Consider the following 9,680-nt stretch of genomic DNA (forward strand, 5'->3'; position numbering starts at 1 on the left):
CTCTCAAACACTTGGAAGGCTCACAGGGAGAACATGATAGCCCAACAGTTTCTGAAATTATTAAAGAGAATGACGCTTTAAAATTGGGGTTTTTAAGTTCCCCAGGACTACAGGCCACCAAAGTTTTAGGTCATTTCTCAGTTACTGCTCGGTCCTTCTGCGAGGCTGGTCTGCGCGGGAACTGCCACTTCTTCTCCAGGATGCCCACCTGCTTTCGCAACACCCGCACACCTTAAGCGCCCAAACAGCCGCAGCATTGTTGCGCCCGACACTCGCGCAAAGGATTCTGGGGAGGCATCTAACCAATTAAAATGGCCAGAGAGGCATTAAGAACGAGGGGCCGAAATGTATCCTTGATTGACACGAATTCTGACCAATGAAAACAAAGGATCAGTGACCACTCAGTCCTGACGCTCAGACCATTGGCCGTTTTTATCCAATCCCGCCGGGAGTTTGTGGTGGGCGGTTCTCGAGGTCGCTGAGGAGGTTGGCGTGGTGGAACGGTTTGTGGAAGTGGGACGTTGGGTAGGGCCTTAAAGTCGTTCTTGAGAGGAACGTCTCTGTCTGAAGAGAAAATGAGTTTAGCTCTGAGGTCGGTAATGAGGCGGCCCTGTCTCCACACCGTGAGCAGGCCAGGGCGGGCGTGGGAGGAGGCCGAGTGGGGCGCTGCCGGGAGCGGGTGCCGGCCTTGACGAGCGCCGATGCTCCCGCGGCCTCTCTTGGGGACGCTACTGTCCTGGCGCGGTGAGCTGCCTCTTATTAGGTTGCGTGGGCGCGACTCCGCGAGTGAAGTATCGCGATGTTTCCCTCGGGGTGTCTGCGGGACTCGGCCCGCTTGCTGCTTCCTCTGGAATAACACAGTATAACTGGAGCTCCATCAATCTCGGGTGGATTTCGAGCCCTGGATTGCTTTCGTTTCCTTCTAACTTCCCCCCTTGCCTTCCCCTTGTCCACACTTGGCACCTTCAAAGGTACCCATGCAGTCCCGCCTAGGAAGGGCGGCGCCGGGGCTAGGTTAACGGTGGTACCCGGGCTGAGGTGCGTGCGGCGGGTTTGTCCTGTCTCCGTCTGGAGCGTTTGGGTCAAGACAGGCCACTTGTGAAGTAAAGGTCTTCCTCACCCGCCTCACCGCCCGCCCAGCACCAGTCTAGCTCGCTTTCACCTTTTGGGCAGGTGCTGGACGGCTAGACGCCTTTCAGATGCAAACAGCGCATTCTAGTGCAGTCCGCTGGCTTTCCCATTTTTAATTTTATAAGCGTCCCTGTCTTAAATTTGGTCTTCTATGCGCGATGTACCCTCATGTAAACCTTTGGAGCACATTTTACATTGGTAGTTTTTAAGCAAAACAGTTTTGGGCCTTAAATTTCCCTTTTGAAATTTTTAAGCTTTTCCAGAATTTTAAAATGAGAAATTTAACCTATAATTTACGTGTCAAGTGAAAATTGCAACACTTTAACATCACATATAGTTAGGCATGAGTGTTAAGTACTGTTATTTTGGGCATCTGGTAATTGTGATTTGTTTAGATCCTTTTAATATTTTGGCTGGTTTGTTAGTGGAAGAAACTAGAAAAAGTACTAAACTGTTAGAAACGTATAATCTAAAAACATTTTGAACTTTTTATTTTGGTAGTAATTTTGAGAACTTTATAGACTTTCCAAGGTAAACCAAGTAGATTGTGATTGTCATTTATGATTTTTACTTTCATAGGGTTTTCTGTTTTGTTTTTATGGTCTTGGAGAGTGATGTGAATAATAAGTATGGTGTTTTGGGTTTGGTTAGGATTTCTGATGTAAAAGTACTGCTTTTTATTCCAAATGCTTATTTTTATTCCAGGTGCTTATCCAAGTACTTATTTTTCACAAATAATATTGGTAGGAATAAAGTCAAATTTGGGACAAGGGGAAGTTTGATCTTCATGTTTCTTTTTTCTCTTTTTTTCCCCCCTTGTTGGTTATTTGAGATGGGATCTCCCTGTAGCCCCAGCTGGCCTGGGGCTCCGAAAGTAGACCAGGCTGGCCTCCATCTCATGGAGATCCTACTGCCTCTGCCTCCAGAGTGCTGGAATTAAAGGCATTGGCCACCACGGTTGCCTTTTTTGATAGAGGGTCTCACCATGTAGACTTTATTGACCTTGAACTTACAGAACAGAGTGATATTCATTTAATAATAACTTGTTACATCTACTTCTGCTTTGGTAAATGCAAGCTAGTAAAATGAGGGCATTGACCGATTTAGGGAAAATTTCCTATCGCTCTTCCAAATACTCTTTTTGAAGTTTAGAAAGTCATTCCTTGGCCAGTTTGCATAAGTGATTTGAATTAAAGTAGACTAAAGAGACTTTTCTATTTGCTAGAAGTGAGCTTGTGGTAGATAAAACAAAGAGGAAAAAAAGAAGAGAACTCTCTGAAGAACAGAAACAAGAAATTAAAGATGCTTTTGAGCTATTCGATACAGACAAAGATGAAGCGATAGATTATCATGAATTAAAGGTATACTTTATGACATTTTTCTATTAAGTGGTTTACATTTTTGATAGTTTAAAGTATATTTCTAAGTATTTTCACTAAGTTGGTTTTAGAACTATGAGTCTATTTTAAGCAATCACAGATACTGTAATAAAATAATAAAAACCCTGATGTGGCTTTTAGAAAACCATTTCACTTGTGAAGTTTTCATTCACACAAAGGAATTTAAACAGTTCTTTCCATATTCTTCCCACTATTGGATTCTTTTGGAGAAGGCTGTAGCTCAGATTTTTTTTTGTTTGTTTGATTTTGTGGTTTTGTGTGGTTTATGTATGTGAATATACAGACATGTGCACCTACAAATACACATGTGGAGGCCAGAGCAGCCTTCTTTACCTTATTGTTTTGTGACAAGATTCCCCCTGAGTTGGAAGCTCATCATTTCCTCTAGGCTAGCTGACCAGTAAACTCTTGGGATTTCCTTATGTCCACCCCTCAGAGTTGCAGGCACATGTAGTCATGCCAGGCTTTTTACGTGAGTGCTGAGAATCCAGACTCAGGTCTTCATGCTTGCAGAGCAAGCTCTCTTACCCACTGGGCCATCTCCCCAGCCCAGCTCAGACTGGTTGAGATTGAGGGATGTTGTCCTTCAGGCTTTTATTATTATTTTTTTTAAAGGTTTAAATTTTTTTTTATTTTATGTGTATGAGTGTTTTGTATGTGTGTATGTGTATTATGTGCGTGCCTGGTGCCCAAGGAGGCTAGAAGAGGGTGCCACATCTTCCTGAACTGGAGTTAACAGATGATTGTTAGCCTACATGTGGGTACCAGGAACCCAACCTGGGTCCTCTGCGATAGCAGCCAGTGCTCTTAATCAGAGAGCATCTTTCCAACCCCTCAAGCTTCTAATTTTTAAGATGAAACAGACATAATTTTAGTCTACTTTGTCTGGTACAAGGGATACAAATTGTTATATGATATTGATACACACTAGTATGGACAAACACCATATTTAAAGCTTAAAATTATTAATAAAGATGGAGAAATTGGTAAGAGTTTTACATTTCTTATATTCAGCATAGTGAAAGATAACATTTTGAGATTTTTTAAGTAGCCTTAATGGATAAATGAATATACATTTTTATTTGGTAGTTTTAAATCTGGCAACTCATAAGGGCTTTTTAAGCATTCCAAGTATGGGTAGGAATTATGCAGTGAAAGGACGAATGTCTAAAAGCAATAATAGTCTGGAAGCTCTATCTTCTCCATCTTGAGGTTCTCTTTTAGCTCTTTCCCCACTGTGTTGTTTTTTTCAGTTACCCAGATGTGATTTATTCTTTTAAAGCATCTTATTTGTGCCTATCTTGTTTTGGGACTTTATTTCATGGCCTCCTAAATTTTTGCTTTTCACAGTACCATTACATTTAAGTCTTTCTTTTCTTTTCCTTTTTTTTTTTTTTTTTTTTGGTCTTTTTGAGACAGGGTCTCCCTGTAGCCCCAGCTGGTCTGGAACTCTCTGTGTAGACCTGTCTGGCCTCCAACTCACAGAGATCCACCTGGCTCTGCCTCCCAAGTGCTGGGATTAAAGGGGAGTGCCACGTTGCCTGGCAAATTTAGGTCTTTATTAAATTAAAAAAAAATTTTTTTTTAAATCAGGTCTCCTATAGCTCTAGCTACATGTAGACCAGGTTGACCTAGATCTCCCAGAGATCCCTTTACCTCCCCAGTGCTGGGATTAAGGTGCCTGGTTTGGATCTTCTTAAATTCATTTACCATAGTTCATTGCTCATACCTTTACTGACTCCTCACTGCACTCTTAAGATTGCTTTGCTTTATTTTATTAATGCCCTCTATATTTATTTCCACCTACTTTTTTCACTTGCTAATTATTTCTTCCTGAGCTCTTCTCATTCCGAGAAGATAAATAGCTTTGCTCTTTGTTCTTCAATCCCAGACTTTGTTTCAATGCTTGTTTTAACCCATCCTATCCAAAACATCCTCTCCTCTTCCATTATCCATTAAGGAATGATTTGAATGTCTTCAAGAATTAACAAGTAACATAACATTCCCTTCTTGTTACTAGCAGCAGGATCACATGTTAGTCATGTGGTTAACATGGTAATCATGTTTGTTAATCATGTGTTTAACATGGTAACACTTTTTCTTTGAGATAGCTGCTTTCTGTGTATACCATACTAGTCTTGAGCTTATGACAGTTCTTTTTCCTTCAAGCTTCCTGAGTGGTAATATAGGTTCCACTATATTCACCGTGCAGGACTACAGTTTTTATTTAAGTACTGTTATCTTTTGTTTAGCCTGTTTGTTTGTGTCATTTGTTTTTTTTTAAATTTAAATTTTAATTTTTTCATTTTTTTATGAGACTAGGTTTCATGCAGTAGCTCTGACTGGCCTAGAACTCCCTGCATCACAAATGATGGGATTAAAGTTATGCAATACCACACCTGGCCTTGTTTAGCTTTTTAATATTTATGACATGTCTTTAATCCTTTGGGAACAAATAAATTGTTAAAATCTGTATCTTTAAACCCTTTTAAATTAGTTGGTCATGTACAAAAATGCAAAGTATCAATGAAAATTTTTTCTGTTTTCAAAATGAAAAGCCAATATAGAATCTATTTTAGAGATATAAAACATGCAAAATTATTACTCTATTAAACATACTGTCATCTCTTAAAGGTATAAAAACTGTTTAGGAACCAGTGATTACTTCTTTTAAGGAATTTGCTTTTCCATTTTAATCCAAAAGGTGGCAATGAGAGCCTTGGGTTTCGATGTGAAAAAAGCTGATGTACTGAAGATTCTTAAAGATTATGACAGAGAAGCCACAGGAAAAATCACCTTTGAAGATTTTAATGAAGTTGGTGTGTATTTAAATGGTTTTTATAATAAGCAGTTGTTGGGAAATTGTAAGGTTTTTTTTTTTTAATGTTTTTCTTTTTTTGGTACTGTCTTCCTGCTTTTCAAAGAAAATTATTGACAGCTTTACTGTGAGAATTAGAATTTTGACTTTTGTTCTGATGATTTTAATAAGGAATCATTGTGTAGCTTTTTATGGAAGGATGCTTTACTAAGTACTGTATATTAGAATTGTGTGTTTAAAGGGTGATCAAAAAATTGTTTCTGGTCAATAAAACAGGAAATTTAGTATCCTGATGTTTAGAAAATATTTCTCAAGACCATTCTGCTGTGTCATTTTTGTTGGCAATGAGGGAGAAGAGGAAACTAGTAGGAGTTGGTGTTTGGGTGGCAGATGAAGTACATGTCCTGAGTTGACTGAGTTTATGAGGGGCTGGATCTTGGGGAATGAAAGATTTTCAAAGAGAAGATTGTAGGAGGAACAGATGAGATATGTTCCAGGCACAGAAAACATGACAGAGTAGTACTTGAAGTACAGCATGTTTGGGAAGTTTCATCTCATATAGTCCCTTCAGCTGGAGGATGGGGATGACTGAGAAGGCAGACTTGGGTCAGACTGGTAGTCTCCCATAATGCACAGAGATTAGACTTCAGTCAGTAAAATTTTATGGAATGGGATATAGTGCATTTTTGAAAAATAACATTAGATTAAAGATGAAGGAAGAGGGACTAGAGAGAAGAAATTCTAGATCTGTGTTGAGGCTTGTTAGGATAAAAAGAAAAGGGTTCTATTTAAGAGTAAAATTAGATAGTATCTTCAGAACTGTAGCATTCCAATAATTAGTGAACTTTTTAGGATTGAAAATGATCCTAGACTTTAAAGTTGGGGAAATAATGTTTTAATTTTTTGCAGTGACAGGGAGACAGCAAAGAGCTGGCATGTGGTCATACAAGGAATTTGGAGTCCAGCAGTTTGAGATTAAAATAAGTATTGTGTATTTGGATAGGAACGTCAAAAAAGCAGTGAGAAATAGAGTTGATATTCTAATATTTTCTTTAATGATTTTTCATTTACTTTTAATGTGCTATTTCAGAATTTGCTTTTTAAAGTGATTTTCATAAGGTCTTATTTTTGATGACGTACATTTCTGACAGTGTAATTAATTATATGTCTTTGTAATTAGTTGTAGTGTGCTTTATGTCAATAAAATTCAGTATTACAACATAAAAATCAAAACAAAAAGTAGTTGCTTGAACGGAAATTTGGTGTTTTGTGAAACAAGTGATACCATAACTGCTTGCATGGTAATTGATTTAAGTCCTCCTACTGGAGTATAGTGTGAGCCACCATGCCTAGTTTATTTTCATTGGAAAAATATTTCTTCTTATATCTGTTCTACTAGTAGGACAGATATGAAAGATGAAGGCATGAAGGAGAGTCTCTGTAAAATATTTTATGATTAATTCTTTAGCTGTCTAGAATCACAAGCACTTCTAAGAAAGCTGCACTCTAACAGAGAAAGTATTGATAAAAGATTATATAGACAAATCAGTCTGAAGTAACTAATACCAAGTGTCAGTGAGATAAGCATTTATACATCTTGGAGCCCCATCTGTTCACCAGATCACCCTGTTTCTTCTTTAAGTGCATTAATATTTTCAGCAAGCTGCTTTTTTTGTTCACCTGTCATATAAATTATTTAATTGGTGAAGAAAATTTCTTAACACTTTTTTTCCTTGTCCTGCTTTTTTCTTGGGACTAAATTCAAAATAAGTTGAGTACGTGCCACAGAGTTAAGTGTGGTATTTTATTTTGGTGTTATGGCTGTAGATATGCCAATTTCTCTTTATTGAATATTTATGAGCTTTGATTTGCATACTTATAGTAATATATTTCAATTAGATTCTTGGAAACCTTTTTTGGGTAAAATTAATGGCTAAAAGATAATTTTTGGCTCTGTATATAGTTGATATAGCATTAGCTTGAATAGGTGCTTATTCAACCAAATACTGATGAAATAACAATAGACAATAAGAACTTAAGAACTTACATCTTTTTCATTTTGGGCCTTTTATACATGCCAGTACTTTCCATCCATAAGCAGTTGAAGTTTTCCAATGAGTCTGTAGAACCCAGTAGCACCAAAGTTATTTTAATGGAATAGGAAGGTAATAAATACCTTTCCTTGTAGCAGCAGAGCAGCGTGTAGAATTACTTCAAAAATGTTTACTTACTTTGAGAATTTTATCAGTACTGTAACAAATTTATACTATATGCATATACTTCAATTTTCATATTATGACTATTAATTAAAGGTCTGCTCTCAAAAGTAGATAAATGGTATATTGATATTGACTATAGCATATTAAGATTTACTATTGAAGTCTGGAATGGGTCATTTCTCTTCAACTAATTGAGAATTATTGCTAAACAAAATGAATGTGATTTTAGAGTGACCTCTTTTCCAGAGCTTTTTTGTTGGACTGTCTTACTATGATGAGATGTAATCATTTTAACCTGTTTTCTACATTTCTGAAAATCAGCAGGTTCTTTTATTCATGAAGATGATAATAGACTTTTCATCTACTGTCTGGGATTATGCTTCCTGATGGCAATACCTTTTGTTAATTCCTCAGCCTCAGGTTAAGTTGGGTAAAATTTGAGGAAGAGTTAGGTATTATATTAACTAATAGCTTTTATCTAGTTAGCTCTAATTGTTTTGTTGTTGTGCCTCTACAAGTAGGCCATAAACACCTAGACTTATGTGCCTGGTATAAATGGAGCCCAGCATAATTCTTTTATTAATTAAAAAATTTTTTTTAAATAAAAAAATTTTCTTTATTATTTTCATTTTATGTGTATGAGTGTATTGCCTGCATGTATGTGAGTGCACCCGTGTTGTGCAGTGCTGTGGAGGTCAGAAGAGGGCATTGGATTCCCTTGGAACTGTAGTTAAGGATGGTTTGTAGCCACCATGTGTGTGCTGGGAATCGAATGCAAGGGCAGTCAGGTCTCTTAACCACTGAGCCATCTCTCTGGCCCCGCCCAGCATAATTCTTAATAATAGTAGACTACAAATAAACATGGTATACATATAGTCTCTTGTGGCCTTTGTAGAATATAGTTTTGCTTGCTTTTATAATAAAAATATTGTTAACATTTGAAACATGGATTTGGATAGACTGGTTTCAAGTTTATTTTTTTAAAACTTTTTTTTTGATTCATTTATTTTTATTTTATAAGTGTTATGCCTGCATATATGTAAATGTACCTATGCCTTGCAGTGCTTGAGGAGGACAGAAGTGTTAGATTCCCTGGAACTGGAGTTACGTTGTTAGCTGCCATGTGGATGCTGGGATTTGGCCAGAGTCTTCTGCAAGAGCAGCTAGTGCTGTTTACTGCTGAGCCATCTCTCCAGGCCCCAGTTTCAAGTTTTATCTCTGAGTTTTAGTGCTCTATCTTGACTTTTAATTATTAGACTAAATGCTGACAGAGTCACAGCTTTTATTCTCATTTAATGTTTAGTTTGATTTTACAGGTGAATGCCCTTCTGATTTCACTGACTTGGTTAAAAAAAACTTTTTTTAACTCTAGTGACAGACTGGATATTGGAAAGAGATCCTCATGAAGAAATACTGAAGGCATTTAAGCTATTTGATGATGATGATTCAGGTAAAATAAGCTTGAGGAACTTGAGACGTGTTGCAAGAGAGTTGGGTGAAAATATGAGTGATGAAGAACTTCGGGCTATGATAGAAGAATTTGATAAAGATGGTGATGGAGAGAGTAAGTAACCCTGATGCCACATACACATTCAATTTTTCTAAAATCTGTGTTTAAGCAAGCTTCTTTTTCCTTCCTTCCTTCCCTCCCTTCCTTCCTCCCTCCCTCTTCTTTCTGTTTTCTCCTTCCCTCCCTTTCCCCTCCCTTTCCCCTCCCTTCACATTTTCTCTCTTTTCCTTCCTTCCTTTCCTTCCTTCCTTCCTTCCTTCCTTCCTTCCTCCCTCCCTCCCTCCCTCTCTCTCTCTTTCTCTCTTTCTTTCTCTCTTTCTCTCTTTTTGTTTTTTGTTTTTGGAGATGAATCTCAAGTGGCCAGGCTGGTCTTGGATCCTTCTGCTTCAGCCTCCTGAATAGATGAGAGTAACATATATGCTGACCTCTGTAAGCTTCAGCTTAGAATGAAGCAGAGTTTTAAAATGGCTTCAATACTTTAATATCTTTAATGTAGATACTTTTGGCTGCAAACCAAGTTTTATAGCCTTAATATTTTAAGCTGCTAAAGATCCTTAAAGATCCAATAAAGAGATTTTGTTGCCTTTTTGTGAACTTTACTA

General features: G+C 37.6%; 1 protein-coding gene across 1 annotated transcript in view; it reads left to right on the top strand.

Moving 5' to 3' along the window:
- The first annotated feature begins 455 nt into the window (after positions 1-455).
- Positions 456-9,680, top strand: part of Cetn3 (centrin 3) — a 14,341-nt gene continuing 5,116 nt past the window's right edge. Inside the window, exons 1-4 of the mRNA XM_008829353.3 lie at positions 456-592; positions 2,357-2,492; positions 5,236-5,350; positions 8,941-9,132. Coding sequence (XP_008827575.1) covers positions 576-592; positions 2,357-2,492; positions 5,236-5,350; positions 8,941-9,132 — 460 coding nt within the window. The 5' untranslated portion in view covers positions 456-575. The remainder of the gene's footprint in view (positions 593-2,356; positions 2,493-5,235; positions 5,351-8,940; positions 9,133-9,680) is intronic.

The sequence above is a fragment of the Nannospalax galili genome, unplaced genomic scaffold (assembly GCF_000622305.1).
Source record: "Nannospalax galili isolate Female #2095 unplaced genomic scaffold, S.galili_v1.0 scaffold173, whole genome shotgun sequence".
In the NCBI taxonomy this organism is placed as follows: Eukaryota; Metazoa; Chordata; class Mammalia; order Rodentia; family Spalacidae; genus Nannospalax; species Nannospalax galili.